The sequence below is a fragment of the Pelophylax lessonae genome (genome assembly GCF_965119305.1).
Source record: "Pelophylax lessonae genome assembly, chromosome: 6".
NCBI lineage: Eukaryota > Metazoa > Chordata > Amphibia > Anura > Ranidae > Pelophylax > Pelophylax lessonae.
Window position 1 is genome coordinate 294,864,657 of NC_138773.1, and position 19,252 is coordinate 294,883,908.

Sequence of the window (19,252 nt, forward strand, 5' to 3'; positions counted from 1 at the left end):
TTTATCTTATTGCAGGTTTTCTTTATTCTTACAATTAATAGGGAAATCCGTCTCCTACCGAGCATTATTACACAGCAGTCATCTCTGACAAAAAAAAGTCAATGTTGGCATTTGGTGGATTTTAGTTCATCTATTTACTCAAAAGCTTTAAAACACAAGCTGGCTTTTCTAACCTTCTTGTGTCGGAGTCTTCATTTCCTCAGTGATATATCATTATTTCTCGCTTTTTACATTTCTTGTCTTTGCTGTGTCCTTCTGGACCAGAAAACTTTCTGGAAAAACTTTCTGGCTGTCATAGATGAGCTGCAACCATGGCCTGCTATTCCCGTGCCTTAAAGGGAATGTACTGCATTGGGGGTTTGTGCTTATTTTATTTCTTTGTATATTATGGTCAGAATCATGATAACGTTAGAGCCGGTTCACACTGAGGCGACACGACTTCGGGGGGGGCGACCTGTGAAGTCGCGTGCACCGCTGTGCACCGCGACTTCGGCGCGACTTGCAGGGACTTCACATAATGGAAGTCTATGCAAGTCGCTCCGAGGTCGCCCCAAAGTAGAACAGGACCCTTTCTCTAAGTCGGAGCGACTTGTGTCGTCCTATTAGAATGGGTCCTGTACTACTCAATGGACCGCGAGGGAGCGCGACTTGTCAGGCTGACAAGTCGCCTGACAAGTCGCGGTAGTGTGAATGGGCTCTAAACGTTTAGTTTGATGTAACCAGGATACTAAATGGCGGCAAATTTAATGAGACTCTGGAATTGTAAACACCTGTCACACTAAAGCCCCGTACACACGTACCGATTGTCGGCCGTAAATATTCGGCCGACGACCGATCGGCCGATTGTAGGCTTGTTAGTATGATGCTTCCGACAGCCGACAGCGCATTTTCGGCCGAACAGAATCTGTCGTGCAGGCATTAAAATTTTTGTTGGCCAACGCCAGAACGGCCGATTGTTCGCCAGTCAGTACAGAATTCGGCCGACAGACAGCAGATTAGCAAGACTGGGCATGCTCAGAAAAGAAAAAAGACAAGGAAAGTTAACCATCACATGACATCACTTCTGCAGTCGGCTGTTGTTGGCCGACAAAATTCGTGTGCAGTCTTTTGCAGTTTTCAACTGACACGACAGCCCGGGGACAAAAGACGGCCGATCGTTCGGCCGACGATCAGTACGTGTGTACGGGGCTTAATATGATGACAAATGTGTATTTTTACATCTATTTGTTATATAAGATAGAATAAAAAAAATACAAATTAAGAAAAGAAGAAATTAAATCTTCCATATTTTTATTTGATGATCTTTTATTCATCTGGATCATGGATACTCTAGTATCCTTTTCACATCATTGATATGGTTGTTATTTTTTTTAGCTTCCTTCAATGGTTCATCAAAGCAGTGACTCCTCCTTTATCAAATGGTTCAGTAGGAGGTTTATATCAGACATAGGGAGCTGCAAAGCAAGGTGTTCTGTTGTGCATTCTCTTTTGCTAATCTCTAGCCCTTTGGACTTTTTTTTTTATGTACTAAATGTTTATTTTGTACAAACAAAGGGATATACAGAAACCAAAGATATTAAAACTGAGCCAGAAATGTAAGGGTTTGGGTTAATATTATATTATTTGTACGTTTTTAAATTTGCAGAAGTCAATTCTCAGTACAGTCCAGGACTTTTGAGCTAACCAGAGTGTCAGAAGTCAAGTTTCAAGTACAGTGCAGCAAGTCAGTATTTCTGAAGCGCCAGCAAGCGTTGGTCGGCCCCCAGCCGGCGTCAAGACAGCGCTGAAAGGCATTTTTCTTCAAGTGTTCCATTTTGTACCTAGTTGAGCTTCCCTTCTCCCATCCCCAATATAAAATAAACAAAACAAACCAAAGATGCTTGACTGGTCCTTGACTCAAATCTCACACTTGGGTATTCAGCTTAAATGGGCTGAAGGTGTTACCGGTAACCATGGCAGATCCACATCAGGCCCAATGCCTGGAAAATCTGCTACATATGTATATCTTTATGATCCTTGCTTTGTGTACTGGTCCAAATCATTTGGTGGAGGGTGGATAATAATGTGGGGTTGTTTTTCAGGGGTTGGGCTTGGCCCCTTAGTTCCAGTGAAGGGAACTCTTAAGGCGTCAGCATACCAAGACATTTTGGACAATTTTATGCTCCCAACTTTGTGGGAACAGTTTGGGGATGGCCCCTTCCTGTTCCAACATGACTGCGCACCAGTGCACAAAGCAAGGTCCATAAAGACATGGATGAGCAAGTTTGGGGTGGAGGAACTTGACTGGCCTGCACAAAGTCCTGACCCTAACCCGACAGAACACCTATGGGATGAATTAATGCGGAGACTGCGAGCCAGGCCTTCTCTTCAACTTCAGTGCCTGACCTCACAAATGCACTTCTGCAAGAATGGTGAAACATTCCCATAGACACACTCCTAAACCTTGTGGACAGCCTTCTTAGAAGAGTTGAAGCTGTTATATCTGCAAAGGGTGGGCCAACTCAATATTGGCTTGGCAAAACTATAGAAACACTACATGATTTGAAGGTGTGAAAGTGATGACATGTTTTGTGTTGAAAGCGGAAGTGATGTAACATGGGACAGAAGGCAGCATAAACTCCAAGCATACAAAGAACACTAGGCATAACAAACTGGATTAATTACGGCCACGTCCTTGTTTATTGGTTCTTACAAATATAAACTATTAACAATTTACCATAACTCTATTAATCAATAAATACTTTTAAAACTGTTAACAAAATCAGCCAAAACCAGTAGGGTGCCCTTCAAATATCCCTCTGGTGACTGAAAGACCCCCCTCAGGCTCTTGCTTAAATATGGATCCTCTGGATTTCTGGAATGTTCTGGGGGGGGGGGGTCAGGTGACCTTAAATTACCTGTCCTAGAGGACCCACCAGACAATCCCAATCAGTTGGACCTTTTTGACCTATCACAAACCCCCCCCCCCCTTTGAAATCAATCAATGGGGGGCTTGAAACTCCTACCGCCACCATCCAATGAGGGAAAGGGGGGCCTTAAAACAGGACATCCCCCCTTTCCTCACATTTATTGCTTCCACTGTGTGATGAGACATCTATTTAACAAGTGGGAAGCCTCACATTCGCCATTCACTGCGTGCGCTGCTAGTGATACAGTCATGTCAGAGCTTCAAAGAAGGCAAAATGTAGGTGCAGCTTAGCTTAGCTGGTGCCTCGGTGACTGAAGTTGCCAGTTTATTTGCAGTGTTGTGAGGTACAGTATCAAAGGTTATGACGGCATATACCGTTTTCGGGAAAACATTGTCTGATAAACATAAGCGCGATCGTCATGATCAACTGAACGTAAGAGACAAAAGGACATTGCGCAGGATTCTGACCCGGAAAAATATTTTTCAAATACCAGGAGAGTTCAGGTCGTCTTGGATGCCAATAGCGATCCAACACCATATTAGGTAACAATTTTATTCTTTTACCTAATGTTTCCATATGTTTGTCCAACCCTTGTATATATAATTGTCAGGTAGCCAGAAAAGCAGACCACATGGGGATGCAGGTAAAATAAAGCAGTTTATTGGAGCAAACAACAATAAACGCACAGAAAGAGTGAGGAAGTGAGAGCAGGAACAAGCCGAGGTCAAGTCCAAAAGCGGGTCGTCTGCCAATGCCGGGTCGAGAGCCAGGAGAGTCGTCAGCCAAGCCAGGTCATACACGGAGGAACACGGAGAACAGAGGACTGCAACCAGAGATGCACCTTGGAGGACAAATGCAAGGGCAAGGACTGCAACCCATCAGGTGATAGATATAGTTGGGTGTGCAGCATCATCACTGTGCGACACCCAGGCAGCAGGCAAGTGATGATGCAATCAGAGTTTATATGAGGCAGCAGTCTGCACGTGTCCAAGATGGCTGCCAACAGGAGGGCAAGGTAATACCTTGACAATAATATATATACATTATATATATATATATATATATATATATATATATATATATATATACTGCTCAAAAAAGATTAAAGGGACACTTTTTAGTCACAGTATATAGCATCAAGTCAATTAAAGTCCTGGGATATTGATCTGGCTAGTTAAGTAGCAGAAAGGGTGGTTAATCCGTTTCAGCTGCTTTGGTGTTAATGAAGTTACCAACAGGTGCACTAGATGGGCAACAATGAGATGACCTCCAAAACAGGAATATTTTTACAGGTGGAGGCCACTGATATCCTCCTCCCCCCCCCCCCCTACTCATCTTTTCTTATTGTTTTGAATATGGTTAGGGTCAGTGTCACTCACTACTGATAGCATGAGATGATACCTGGACCCTATAGAGGTTGCACAGGCAGTCCAAGTCTTCTAGGATGGCACATTATTACATGCCATTGCCAGAAGGTTTACTGTGTCCCCCAGAAAAGTCTCAAGAGGGAGGGGGAGCTAGACAGGGCTGTAGAAGGTCCTTAAGCCATCAGTAGGACCGGTATCTGCTTCTTTGTGCAAGGAGGAACATGATGAGCACTGCCGGAGCCCTACAAAATGACCTCCAGCAGGCCACTGGTGTGAATGTTTCCGACCAAACAATCAGAAACAGACTTCATGAGGGTGGCCTGAGTGCCCGTCGTGCTCTAGTGAGCCCTGTGCTCACTGCTAGGCACCATGGAGCTCGACTGGCATTTGTCATTGAACACCAGAATTGGCAGGTCCGCCACAGGCTAGAAAATGGCACCCTTACTGCCATTAGGTATCAGGATAAAATCCTTGGACCCATTGTCAGACCCTATGTTGGTGTAGTGGGTCCTGGGTTCCTTCTGGTGCACGACAATTACATAGTTACATAGTTACATAGTTAGTGAGGCTGAAAAAAGACACAAGTCCATCCAGTTCAACCTATGTGTGTGTGTTTGCTTTTAACCGTACATTGTATACCCCTGTATGTTGTGGTCTTTAAGGTGTCCATCCAATAGTTTTTTGAAACTATCAATGCTCCCCGCTGATACGACTGCTTGCGGAAGAGAATTCCACATCCTTACCGCTCTTACAGTGAAGAACCCCTTACGCACTTTAAGGTTAAACCGCCTTTCCTCTAGTTTTAGTGAGTGGCCACGTGTCTTATTGTATTCCCTTACTCTAAATAGTTTGTTCCTTATGCTAGGGTCGCCAGTACAGTATTTGTACATTGATATCATATCCCCCCTCAAGCGTCTCTTCTCCAGAGAGAATAGGTTCAGTGCTTGTTGTCTTTCCTCATAGCCGATGTCCTCCATTCCCCTAATTATTTTTGTTGCCCTTCTCTGGACTTTCTCCAGTTCCAGCACATCCTTCCTGAGGACCGGTGCCCAGAACTGGACAGCATACTCCAGATGTGGCCGGACCAGAGTCTTGTAGAGTGGAAGAATAATCTCTTTATTTCTGGAGTGAATCCCCTTTTTTATACAACCCAGTATTCTGTTGGCTTTGCTTGCAGCGGCTTGGCATTGCATGCCACTTCCAAGCCTGTTGTCTACCAGTACCCCCAGGTCCCTTTCCATCCTAGACTCACCCAGAGGTTCCCCCCCTAGTGAGTAGCTTGCTTTCTGGTTACTGGCCCCCAAGTGCATTACTTTACATTTTTCTACATTAAATCTCATCTGCCATGTAGTTGCCCACCCCGTTATTTTGTTCAGGTCTGCTTGCAAGATTTCCACATCCTGCATAGAAGATATTGGCATGCCTAATTTAGTATCATCTGCAAATACTGAGATTGTACTAGATATCCCCTCCTCTAGATCATTTATGAATAAATTAAACAGGATTGGTCCCAGGACAGAACCCTGGGGGACCCCACTTTCCACACCCGCCCAATCCGAGTACTCCCCATTAATCACCACCCTCTGTACTCTCCCCTGGAGCCAGTTCTCTATCCAGGTACTCACCTTATGGTCCATACCTACCTTCCTTAGTTTGTACAGTAAGCGTTTGTGGGGAACGGTGTCAAAGGCCTTTGCAAAGTCCAGATACACCACATCCACAGGCTTACCTTTATCTAAGTGGCAGCTCACTTCATCGTAGAAGGTTAATAGATTGGTTTGGCATGAACGATTTTTCATGAATCCATGCTGATTACTACTTATAATACCGTTTTCATTGCTAAAGTCTTGTATGTGGTCCCTTATCATCCCCTCCAAAATTTTGCAGACTACTGATGTTAGGCTGACCGGCCTATAGTTACCCGGGATATATCTCGGCCCCTTTTTAAATATTGGTACCACGTTGGCTTTTTTCCAATCAGCTGGCACCATACCTGTCTGTAAACTATCCTTAAAGATCAAGAATAATGGTCTGGCAATCACCTGACTGAGCTCATTTTGAACCCTTGGGTGCAAGCCATCCGGTCCCGGGGATTTATTTATGTTAAGTTTCTCTAATTTAGCTCTAAGTCTATCCTCTGTTAGCCATGGCGGCACTTCCTGAGGTGTATTATTTAGTTCGGCCTTACAAGCGGGGTTCGTGTAGCCCCCCGATTCCTTTGTGAAGACTGAAGAGAAGAAATTATTTAACACTTCCGCCTTTTCTCTGTCCTCAGTGGCCATTTTTCCTTTATCATCTTTTATGGGGCCAATGTGTTCTGGCCTCGCTTTCTTACTGTTTATATACTTAAAGAATTTCTTGGGGTTCTTTTTACTCTCCTCCGCTATATGTCTCTCGTGTTCCATTTTAGCCGCCCTGATTTCATCTTTACATTTCTTATTACACTCTTTATAATGCTTAAATGCTGCCAATGACCCCTCAGTCTTGTATTTTTTGAAGGCCTTTTCTTTAGCTCTAATATACATTTTTATGTTGGAGTTTAGCCACCCAGGGTTTAGTTTTGCTCTTTTAAATTTATTTCCCTGTGGAATGCACTGGCCCACCCCCTTGTTAAGTATGCTCTTGAAGCACTCCCATTTTTCCTCCGTGTTCTTTGTTCCCAGGGTTCTATCCCATTTGATATTTTCTAGCAGCGAGCGCAGTTTAGGGAAATTGGCTCTTTTGAAATTCAGTGTCCTTATATTACCCTTGTGTTTCCTATTACTGTAATTAATACTGAAACCAATTGACCTATGGTCACTGTTCCCTAAGTTGTCCCGTATTCACTGTTCCCTAAGTTGACAATGCTGGCCTCATGCGGCGAGAGTATGCAGCCAGTTCCTGGAGGGTAAAGGAATTGATACCATTGAATGGCCCCCACGTTTGCCTGACCTAAATCCAATAGAACACCTCTGGGTCATTATGTTTCGGTCCATCCGACGCCACCATGTTGCACCTCAGTCTGTTCAGGAGCTCAGTGATGCCCTGGTCCAGATCTGGGAGGAATTATCCCAGGACACCATCCATCGTCACATTTGGAGCATGCCCCGACGTTGTCAGGCATGCATAGAAGCAAGTGGGGGCCATACAACCTACTGAGTACCATTTTGAGTTGCTGCAATGAAATTTCAGCAAATTTTCATTTCCATCAAACAATGTGGCATCCTTATGTTCCTAATACATTTAATTGTAAAAAGAAAGCCGCGCTAAATTTAAGTGTTGATAGCAAATCAAACTTACATGAAATCTTGTATAAACAAATACAGGTGAATAAGTGATTATATAATCCAATAACGTGTAAACTTAAATAATCAGTATTGAATATTCCAAAACACAAACCCTGTTCAATATAAATAAATGTCCAAAAGAACAACAAAAATCCAAAGTAGGGTGCTGAGTGCAGGAAAGGAGTCCACCACCAAATTAAAGTGACTTCATCCACGGCCAGTGCTGCATGCTAGAAGCACACTAAGGGCTTACCAGATCCAAGATGTATATAGGCATCAAAAAAGGAATAGAGACATCAATGGATTCCTTCAGATATCGTGGCATCTCTCTCTGGGTAATCTGTGCTGCCAGCAACAAACCGCAATATACACCAAACACCATAGAAAGCCTGATCACTCCAATGCCCAATGCTCCCAAAGGGATATGCAAGAAAAGGGGGCCACAATAGTGTAGTATGTATAGACCACTTTATTAAAACCACGGTAAAAAACTCACATTTATGTAGACATCAATAGTGCTAAAACACAGCTCGTTCAATGGAACGCCGCAGCCCGACTTCCGGGTGTCGTGGTGATATCAGCATGCCTTACCAACGCGTTTCGTCATAGACGACGTCTTCCTGGGACTACATTACCCAGTCCATATCAGTATAAATATCCAGCATGAGATTTTTCCCCATGTTCTGATGTGTTTTTAAAGTGTTCCTTTAATTTTTTTTGAGCAGTGTATATTTATAGATATAGTTTTTTTTACAACAGTTTTTAAACAGTTTACAATTGAGTAAAACTGAGCCAAATAATTATTGGTTGTGAGTATTTTTTTAAGTTGTATTTTTTATATCTATTCTCCTACTATCTGATACAACAATAAAATGCTGCTGTTTTGATCTGTCTTCTTTACAAGACGTGTGAGTGTCTCTTAAACCACTTTTGGATTTATCCTGATACTATTTTGTATACTTTTTTGACTTCAAAAGAGGTGCCTAATACAAAATGTTCAACATTCCCAAAACCATTATAATTTCCCTTTTCAAGAAGTTGCAGAGCCTGATAACTTTTTATTGGGATAGAAAATTTGTATTGCTACCTGTGGGCTGAACCATTCTGAGTTGTCCCCAGAACAAAAGATAAGTGGAAATCTTCCAATAGGCATACCAACTGTTTAAGTAGAGAACTCCCCTCACTTTGGGAGATTTTCTACGTGGAACAATTACATTAAGTTGAATAAATGTTAAACCTACAAGTGTTTGCGTGATCTTTTGTGATCTTTGCACATCTTAAATACAAGTCCAAAAATGTAAACTATCATGAAACAATGATAACACAAGTCTGTGGCTACCATTAACATTGTTGCACAATTTTTTTTTTTGTTTTTATTGTTCCTAATTATTGGTAGAAATGGAGGAGCACAGAGATACAAGCCACAAGGTATGTGAATTTTGCCAACTACCAGTAGGACTACCAGTCCTACGTTTAGGGTCCAAAGAAATATTAGCAAAGAAAGCACAAAGCAAAGTCCTCTAAGCTTTGGTTTTATCATGAAAACTTTGCTCTTCCCTTGGTTCACACCTGCTCAGCTATCATACACAGAGGGAGAAGATCGAAAATCTAATTTTCTCCAGCTGGGTCCTTGCAGTAAGAGGCACGAGAACACTATGAAAAGCCAATCTCTTTTACAAGAAGTGTTTTCCTGAAAAAAGGTCATAAATAAAAAAGATTGTGTTAAAACCGGACACAAGGGTGAACGGTAGACTGTCCAGTTCCACACTGGGTCAACAGTGGGCAAGTCTATAGACACCACAATAAAATTATTTTATTAACCCTTTCACCACCAGAGGACATTGTTATCTAGATGCCTAGGCCAACCAGTGTCAGCAGTATCAGTTAAAGTGGAACTTTACTCTCTATCAACATTGATTTTTTTAATCCTTATTCTGCTAGCATTAGTAAATAGAAAGTGTGACGGGAGTCACTTTGGGCATGGGGGTTGTGGACCCCAAATTCCTTTAGAGAGGTCGGGGGGCACCATGCCCAGCCTTATGGGGCTCTCTTATGTTTAAATCACCCTGCATCTGTTATGGATGCAGGGTGACCAGGAGGGTGGTGAACACTGAAAATATGGTTTGGACTACTACAAATGGGACAGTCATATTCAGGAATAATGTCCCCCTTGTAATATGAAGATTTTTATTCCCTGTATAGTATGAGGTCTCTGACCAGGAAGTACCACTCCTAATATGGTCATTCCAGGAAGTTCAATGAGGAGACGGGCTGGCTAACAACGTTGCTTTTGTCTGAGGTGGCTTTCCATTCACCCCATTAAGGGATGTATTGACACTCAGAGTAATGTGTATTGAGGGCTCGTTAGGGAACCATTGTTCTGTGTCTGGCTATTGTGTACATTGATTGCCCCCTGGGGGCTTCTGTCTCCTTGCACATGGCAGTCCTTCTGGTCAAGCTATCTGACCAATCCCTGTTGACTCATTTTCAAGTCCTCATTTGCATGGCTGGAGAGGACCTTATGGGGAACTGCAGGTACTGTGCAATTGACCAATGGGAAAGCGGTTGTTGGGGGAAGGATGTTCCAAATTCTGTATTGAACTTACATACAGCCTGCCTGGTGTGTGTTCTAATGGATTTCGGACGGCACATAGCTGTATTTCGGATCCCGGATCCTTGGTTGACCGAACCATCAGACGTTGCGATCTGCAAGCTGACTCACTAGAAACAGAGGAGTGTCGGGAGAGCGGAAGCAAGCGAGCAAGGGTCTCGTCACAGAAAGTTTATCATATTTACTTGTATTAAACTTTTTACATTACTTCAATCACTTCCTGGTTTCCCGGCACAGGCAAATTATGTCATACATCCCAGGAGTCTTCAGGATGAGGGGGAAGGGTTTTCTGAGCTAAGCACACTCTCCTTCCTGCATGCCTGAGCTAATGACAGATGGATTCTAGGAAGTAAATGCAACATGAATGATCTGCCCTTACTCACTTCCGTTGTTTTGGAATGGGCAGTGTGCATTAGTTGTGGTCATGTACACTGCTCTATGCACACAACAAGTCCCATATTCCTAATCCATCTCAGGAGTGAGCAAGAGCAGGTGGCTACATTCCTACATACAGTGGGACCATGGAGAACTAACATAGCCACCCTCTAACAGGAATTCAGATCACAGCAGCAAAAAAAAAATTGCATTGTTGAGATTTGGAGGAGGCTGAGAGCTATAGAAGGATGCATACATGAATGGGATATTTTTAAACCAGTGTTCAGTATCACTAAGGTAGGGTTTCCGGGGACAGTCCTGGCTTTCAGGAGTCTGTCCATACATAAAAAGTGTCCCATTTGTACACAGAACAACCATCAGCACTATGGGTGAACAGCAACCTCAAGTCTATGGGTCTAAATAGATGGGCCCAGGTAGTGCCTATCTTCTGTCTTACCAGACCAAGGAGGAAACTGACCATGAGAAACCCTGCAACATACCGGCCTTGCTGCCAACTTCAGATATAAAAAAAAAAAAATTATTGGAACACGGACTACTCTCTTTCTGTCTTTGTTGTAGTACGTGTTCCATTTGTGTCCCCATTTAAAAAGTCGAGTCCCCAGTCAAGAGCTGTACAGTGATTTCCAATCACTTGAAGTACAGTGGTTAAGAATATTTTGTCGGTAGAAGGATTGTGACCTATAATTGCAGTATCACTGTGCAGTTTTGTAATGTTGCTTTAATGCAGTGCAGTTTTTTGTCACTACATTTTTGTTTTTAGTACTACAACAAAATGGCGCTTGTCTCTGCATTCGATAAACTTCTCTTGGTAAGAAAATGCTTCAGCTTGGATTCCTACGCATTAGGGAACCCCTTCTAACACATTTTGTCCAGTAGGGGCCGATCCAGTGTTGGATCTGCAAGTGGACAGTGGCAGAGATTGGGTGAGTAAAGCAGCCAGAGCAGCCTTTTTTTTTCTTGTAAGATGCTAGGGACTTTTATTTTTGCCAAAAGCTAGACTTGACCTTTAAACCAGTGGTATTAAATCAGGAGAACCAATGGAAAAAAGACAGTTTCTTCTCTTGAATTCATTATACCACTTACCCACCATGAATAATTGGCCAAAGGTTGTCTAAGCCTGTGGATAAAAATGGCCGCCTCTTCTGTGTATGTTAGACGGTTACTCTAAAATGGCTTTATGCTGACAGAGCGACAAGCAGCTATTAATATTATAAGACAGCGGCAGTTCTGCATCCCCGGATGACTAAGCTGAGTGATTTGGTCTCAAGCTGCAACCTAAGCAATATATCCGGAATATAGCGTACACGCCGAGCGCCAAGTCTCTTGATACTTTCCACGTTTCCGCTGAACTCCTGCCCACAGCAGCCTGCAATAGCAGCTCAGACATGCCGCACTATGTTATTTACAGTTTATGGCCCCCAAGCTCAACTAAATCACCAAATAATAGATTTCAATATAGAAATGAAAAAAAATAAATACAGGAGTTATTTATACAACAAATGTGCTCCGACAGATATTTGTCTGGATAAGGAAAGAAATCATTAAAAAAACATTAGTTTAATCACATAACACACATTAGGTGGGCTTTAATGCCCGGTAGGCGACATGGCTTCTGTATCTTGTGACCGTTGTGATTAGTTCTCACAGTAAAGGATAAATCCCATGAAGCCACACATCAATGCAGACCCACTGGTATTGGAATGAATGGCAGTTACAGCCTGGGCTCCCGCCAGGCCAGGACATGCTGGTGTGGCCTGGCGGGAGCCCAGGCTAATGCCATTCATTCCAATACCAGTGGGCCTGCATTGATGTGCGGCTTTATGGGATTTATCCTTTGCTTGACAGTTATTTGGAGCCAAGACAAGCTCCCTCCCTGGCCTGCACTCACAGTGGTGGACACAGGACACAGGTAATAACCTTGTAGTCTGAGCGGCACACAATTTTCACTACCAGTTCACAGTGGTTCTCACACCAGTCACATGATTTGGAGCCCATCCCACTGGCTCCTAATCAGAAGCCTTGACCGAGAGTGGTCGTATCATCTGACTGCTGTGCTTGGTTGTCACAGCAGTCACATGATTGTGAGCTCCTCCCACTGGCTCCTAATCTGAAGCCTTGACAGAGAGCAGTCGTATCATCTGACCACGGTGATTGGTTGGCACAGCAGTCACATGATTGGGAGCTCATCCCACTGGCTCCTAATCTGAAGCCTTGACCGAGAGCGGTCAGTGACAGTTCAGTCTGTGTACTGGGAGCACCCAGGGGCAGCAGCAGGGCCAGATTAACATAGGGGCTATTGGAGCTGCAGCTCCAGGCCCCTACCTTAATATAGGCCCCGGGTTGGCCATATTCACTGTTACCGCTCTTCTGTCACTTGTAAACACAGAAGTCTGGCTTCTATGCTCGCTTTACCAGGCAGCTCCCTCAGAACCTCCCCACACAGCACGAAGGCCGGACAAGGAGGGACAGTTGCCGATGCATGGATGTGTTTATGGGCTTCAGAGACAGCATCCCATGTTGAATTAGGCATGCATGACTGCACCCTTCCTCCTCTGGGTGCATGCCAAGGCACGGCCCTTAAGGCCCTTCAAAATCCTCAGCACCAAGCCCATGATGCTCTTAATCCGGCCCTGGGCAGCAGGATGGATCAGATTGCTTCTGAATGGTCAGCACTAGCATGTGGCAATGCTGACCAATCAAAACTGCTCTAATCCATCCTGCCATCCCTTGGGAAAGAAGAGGCACAGTTTTCAAACCCTAAGTCTGCTCAAGTATGCTGCATGGACAGTGAAACTAAATCACTCACAGAGGTCGGGGGGGGGGGGGTTGGAAGGTGTGGGGAAGTGGTTGTCCAACTTATGAGATAAAGGGGGGCCTGATTTCACAAAAGGGCCGCACATAATGTTCAGAAACTGCAGACCTAATAGAGGAAATGAAGGTCAGGGAGTGTGGACAGGATACATTGTTGATTGGGGATATGCTGAAAAAGAAAATAGGAAAATAGGGAACATGTTACATAAGGCTAGGAGAGATCAATGCTTTTACCTCAATCAATATTTCCACTACAAACTGCTGAGGTCTGAGGGCCGCTCTTTTTATACCAAAGGGGCGCAGGTTGGGCACCAGGGATGTAGGGTGTTAGTTCACCTTTTTATTTTTTCTGAAAAGATGAAACAACCCTTAAAAAATATGGAAAATTACTTTTGAAATTATTATAACATGTTAAAGCAATATTTTTGCTTCATTTAAAAAAAATAATTAAATACTTACCTGCTCTGTGTAATGTTTTTTCACTGAGCAGCCCCCATCCTCTTCTTTTGGGGTTACCCATCGGCGCTCCAAGCTCCTCCTCTTTGGCAAGTGCCCCCCCATGGAAATTTTGTTTCCATGGGGGCACCTATGCATGCATCTCCAGAGCCGCCCTGTCTGCGTCTATTGGCACAGAGTGGGCGGCTTGGCCCCGCCCCCCGCACGTTCGAGAAATAATTTCATTGACAGCTACGGGAGCCGTTGGAAATTAATCTGTCCAGGGAGGAGGAAGACAGCGATAAAAGATGCTGGTCCCATGCACATAGCTGGATTGGATCAGGCTTTGGTAAGAATAAGAGGGGCTGGCTGGGGGGGGGGGGGTGGATTCTACAGCACAGAAGGTTTTTCCCTTTAATGCATACCTTAAACTTTAAGGTTTTAGAAGAACTTTAAACATTCTATGAAGTTTTAGTGACTGGGGTTACATGTATTTTTAAAGGACAACAGACAGCAGCAGGGATTAGTTATATTTAGTGGTTTTGACAACTCCTCATTTTAAATCAATATCTTTCATTGTAATTAGTCCAGTGTTCCTCTTTAATGTGTACCCGTCTGCCATTTGTCTGCAGGTTACATTGAGGAAAGGTGTGAAGTACCCTGCCCATTTGATTGTAAGCTGAGCGACTGGTCAAGTTGGTCTTCCTGCAGTGCCTCCTGTGGGACTGGAGTCAAGGTTCGATCCAAGTTCCTCAAAGAAAAACCTTACAATGGAGGACGCCCATGTCCAAAGCTTGACCTCAAAAATCAGGTGAGGTTCTGTTGAAGTGCCGCAAAAATAGACAGATTTTATTTATTTAAACATGATATTTAATAATATTACTGTATACTGTATAGTACAGTTTATATGCTACTAAAACACTTAACCAATCACATCACTCAACGCTGCAGGAGAATAAATTGTCCTTGGCAGTGGTGTAGGAACAAGAATGGCAGAGGTTCCAGTTGTGACCTCTTCCCGTACTCCCGGGGACTCTCTCTTCCAAGACATGTCCCATGCACTCCTGCCCTCTGATTGGTTACACAGCTGTCTATCAGCGTGTACAGTGAAGCCATAGTACAGATCTTTATTACTACAGGAAGAAATGCACTGTACACTCCTGCCCTTTGATTAGTCACAAGAAAGAAATACCCTCGCACCCACCCTGGTGGAGAGTGTAAACATTGGTAAGGAGGGGTTGTGGAAGAGATGGAGGCACTGTTGATTTACTAAAGGCAAACAGGCTGAATACTTTGCAAAGGAATTTGAACTCTGCAAGAGAAGTTTCCCCAAAGCTTAGTGAATGAGGTCAAGTTCTGCTGACCATAATCCAATCATGTTCAAGCAAAAATTCACTTTTTTTCCCTTGCACGTGTTTGGGTATTGGGGGGAAACTTCACCTCATTTAACAAATTTCTGGGGAAAATTTCCTTGCAAAGTAAAGAGCTTATTTACCTTTAGTAAATCAAACCCTCTATGTCACAATCAGGGGTAAGGCTCAGAGACCAGAAGCTACAGCAGTAGGGGGACTCTCACCGACCAGCAGGTTAGGTATACTAGCAGGTCACCCTGGGGGATGCCCCATTCTCACCTAAGGTGCAGAGTCGAAGTACTAACCAGTGTTCACCAGAGCTCCTGATGGTGGAGATGGGTTTTGCTGTTAGGACAAGGTCGCGGTCCTCAGTATCGCCCCACCAGGAGGTGAGCAAGCCGGGGTCCAGTAGCGGATATAGCAGATAAGGATCAAACAGAAGCATAGTCAGGAAACAAGCCAAGGGTCGGTAACAAGTGGTTGCAGGTTGGGATCAGACACAAGCGTAGTCAAGGAACAAGCCAAAGGTCGGTAACGAGTGGTAGCAAAAATATAGACATCAGCAGGGATGACAAGAGGGAGATATTGGCTGGAGAGAGCACAATAATCTGTCAAACGGGAAGTGCAGAGACATGGCTTAAATCGGGAAGTTCATTGCAAGAGCAAAGAGTTCAAGGCTCAGCAGAAGTCAAGGAACAAGGCAGGGTTGTCCAATGGATCAGACAGGGTACTGACCAGAATCACAGGTAGCTCAGCAAGAAAAGTCATAGCCAGACACAGCAGACGTCTCAGGTTCAAGTCCTGGCCCTGACGCTCTGTCCCTGCACCCTGCACCAAATGAAAAGATGCTCTAGGGTTGAATTACTAAGAGGAAATAGTCTGTTAACTTTTTTTCGCTTAGCTTAGTGAATGAGGTGAAGTTCTGCTGGCCTCCAAAAATAAATCATATGCAAGCAAAAAGACAGTTTTTATAACTTTACTTGCATGTGATTGGGTATTCTTGTGTAGCCTGCACCTTCACAAAGGCGGTTGATTTGCCACAGGTCCCTTTCCCAGATTAGTGCACCAGTAGCCAGACACTCAGCAACAGTCACTCTTTCTGGCTCAATGAACAGTCTAGGGATTGCCTTTTTTATATTTATTGCTGAATACACTTGGATAGGGCTTAGGGAGCGTAGGATACTCCATTAATGCTGGACAATAATGAGAGGACACTCTTCGCTTTGCCACTACTCCTTAGGACAGGCAATTTACTAATGGCCAGAATATGAAAAGCACTGAGGCACCATCAGAAATATCCCAGCCCCCCCCCCCCCCCCCCCCCCACCCTTCCACATGCCTTTCAATGCATCACGTCGTTTATTCCAGCCCTACCTATCTACTACTCCTGCCAAGCTGTGTTTAAGCATCCCTTTGTAACCTGACTTTATTCGTGGTAGGCAACGTACATGAGTGTATTAGTTCTCCATGCCACTGTATGATCGCCAATTTATGGTAATTTATTGTGTTCCTAAGTGCCTATATTGATATTGATATTGTTATTGTCATTGATATTGGTTTAAGAGAGGAAATGCTACCATGGGTTTACCTTCGCCCTCTGCCCCCCTGCTTCCTGCCTCTAGTTTCCCGGATGGAAGACGGATCCCATCTCCCCCCCCCACCCCCACCATATCCACATTTGTTATTATTTGCACTATATTTCACACTATATTTTGTTGTCGTGTACATTACTACTGTTGCAATTTCCATTTGTTTGTTACCTTTGAAATCCAATAAAAATTTATATATAAAAAAAAAAAAAAAATATCCCAGGCCAGGCAAGTACTAGTCCTGACACACAAAGGATAGTAGCAGCAACAGCAAGCTGGATACTACACTCTAGTGTGTACTCAGTGTCTCAGTGTCCCTGGGTACTTGGATGCCTCCTTCCAGTATCAGTCAGATATTTCCCCAATGAACTCTCCAGACCAGATCCTCTGTGAAATCCCCCCCCCCTGCCCCCCCAAATTTCTAGTATAGCAGGGAACTGCATAAGCAAAGGTATAGTTTCAGCTGGGGTGAGTAGAAGGCCAGCAGCCCTTCAGCCTGGAAGCTTTTTGTCCTGGACAAGAACAGGGCTGCCCCATTCTCCAGCCTATATATGCACTCACCAGCCATTTACTGGGCATCCTCCCCCAGGCATTGGCTGGGACAAAATAACTAGTCAAGCTACTGATTTCCCAACCCACTATATTCTGGATTCCTCCAGCAGACAGGGGAAAGCAATGAAACCTGCAGCCTGTGTCACCCAAAGCAACCACAAACTGCTTGTCTAATTTCCTGGGAGACAAAAAAAAAAAAACATTACCAAGCCTATACAGCAACCTGACTAGGATGGTGCTACATCTGTAAAGTGAATTTCCTTCACATTTACTAAGCTAAGGGGAATTTCCCTTGCAAATTGAAAGTGCTATTTTTTTACCGTGGACAGTCTATTTGACTTTAGCAAATAAACCCCAATTTCTTGAAAATATTTGTATAGAATGTCTAAACTCTCTAGAAAACATTTCTTTAAAACAGTTTGTTTTCTTTTTGTATCTCTATCTATCTATCATCTATCTATCTATCTATCTATCTATCTATCTATCTATCTATCTATCTATCTATCTATCTATCTATCTATCTATCTATCTATCTATCTATCTATCTATCTATCTATCTATCTATCTATCTATCTATCATCTTTTTTTAATTGCAATTAAAGAGCAACAGTCTGAATAATAGCATTTCATATTTCTATGTGGGCTGCTGGAAATTCTTTCATCATCCTAATGAGATTATAATAGCTTATTTCTGTAAAATTTCATTAATATCCCTCTGCATTGTCGCTAAAGGGATGCTCTAAATAGATTATTCTTGCATGCAGGGGTTATTTAGACGCTGGCAGCTTAATGAATTCAATTTTTACTCGTCTCTTCACCAGATGTGCTAAACTTCTAACAAAATGATCAGCAGAATTACAAGTGATGATCTCAGCAAGGGGTGTGAAATCACTGCAGTAACGAGAAGGAATAATACCCCGGGGTTATACGTATTAGGGGTATTGTAATGATACCTTCCTGGCGGGTGATGCTTACACTATTTATGTGCTTTTTAGGCTGTAGGTAGATTACAAGAATGGGCTTATCAGGACTACATAGCCTACAATTGGAAGTTAATTTATGTATCATAGCTGCCGAGAACATCCACAAAGGTGTATAAAGTCCAAGAACAGCTCAGAAATTAAAATCAAAGTGTCAGGATGGAAATACAAGAGTTGTAGTTGCTGACTTCTTTAAAAGGTTATTTTCTGGACCTGTCATCCTAATCCTAATACAATACAGTATTACTGTATACTGTATAGTACTGTTTATATATGCTACAAAAATGCTCAACCAATCACATCACTCAATGCTGCAGGAGAATAAATTGCCCCTGGCAGTGGTGTAGGAACAAGAATGGCAGAGGTTCCAGTTGAGACCTCCTCCCATACTATTGGGGGCTCTCTCTTCCAAGACATGTCCCATGCACTCCTGCCCTCTGATTGGTTACACAGCTGTCTATCAGCATGTACAGTGAAGCCATAGTACAGATCTTAATCACTGTAGGAAGAAATGCACTGTACACTCCTGCCCTTTGATTGGTCACCAGAAAGAAATACCCTCGTGCCCACCCTGGTGGAGAATGGAGACATTGGTAAGGTGAGGTGTGTGGAAGAGATGGAGGCACTGTTGATTTACTAAAGACAAGCAGGCTGATTACTTTGCAAAGGAATTTGAACTTTGCAAGAGAATTTTCCCCAAAGCATAGTGAATGAGGTGAAGTTCTGCTGACCATCATCCAATCATGTTCAAGCAAAAATTTACTAATATCCCTCTGCATTGTCGCTAAAGGGATGCTCTAAATAGATTATTCTTACATGCAGGGGTTATTTAGATGCTGGCAGCTTAATTAACTCAATTTTTACTCGTCTCTTCACCAGATGTGCTAAAATTCCTTCTAACAAAATGATCAGCAGAATTACAAGTGATGATCTCATTGAGGGGTGTGAAATCACCGCAGAAACGAGAAGGAATAATACACTGGG

The 19,252-nt window shown here is 43.4% G+C and overlaps 1 protein-coding gene across 2 annotated transcripts in view; it reads left to right on the forward strand.

Moving 5' to 3' along the window:
- THSD7B (thrombospondin type 1 domain containing 7B) overlaps nt 1-19,252 on the forward strand; it is a 925,167-nt gene that overhangs the window by 646,443 nt on the left and 259,472 nt on the right. For both annotated transcript variants that reach the window (XM_082260936.1, XM_082260935.1), the window contains exon 16: nt 14,428-14,606. In XM_082260936.1, coding sequence (XP_082117062.1) covers nt 14,428-14,606 — 179 coding nt within the window. The remainder of the gene's footprint in view (nt 1-14,427; nt 14,607-19,252) is intronic.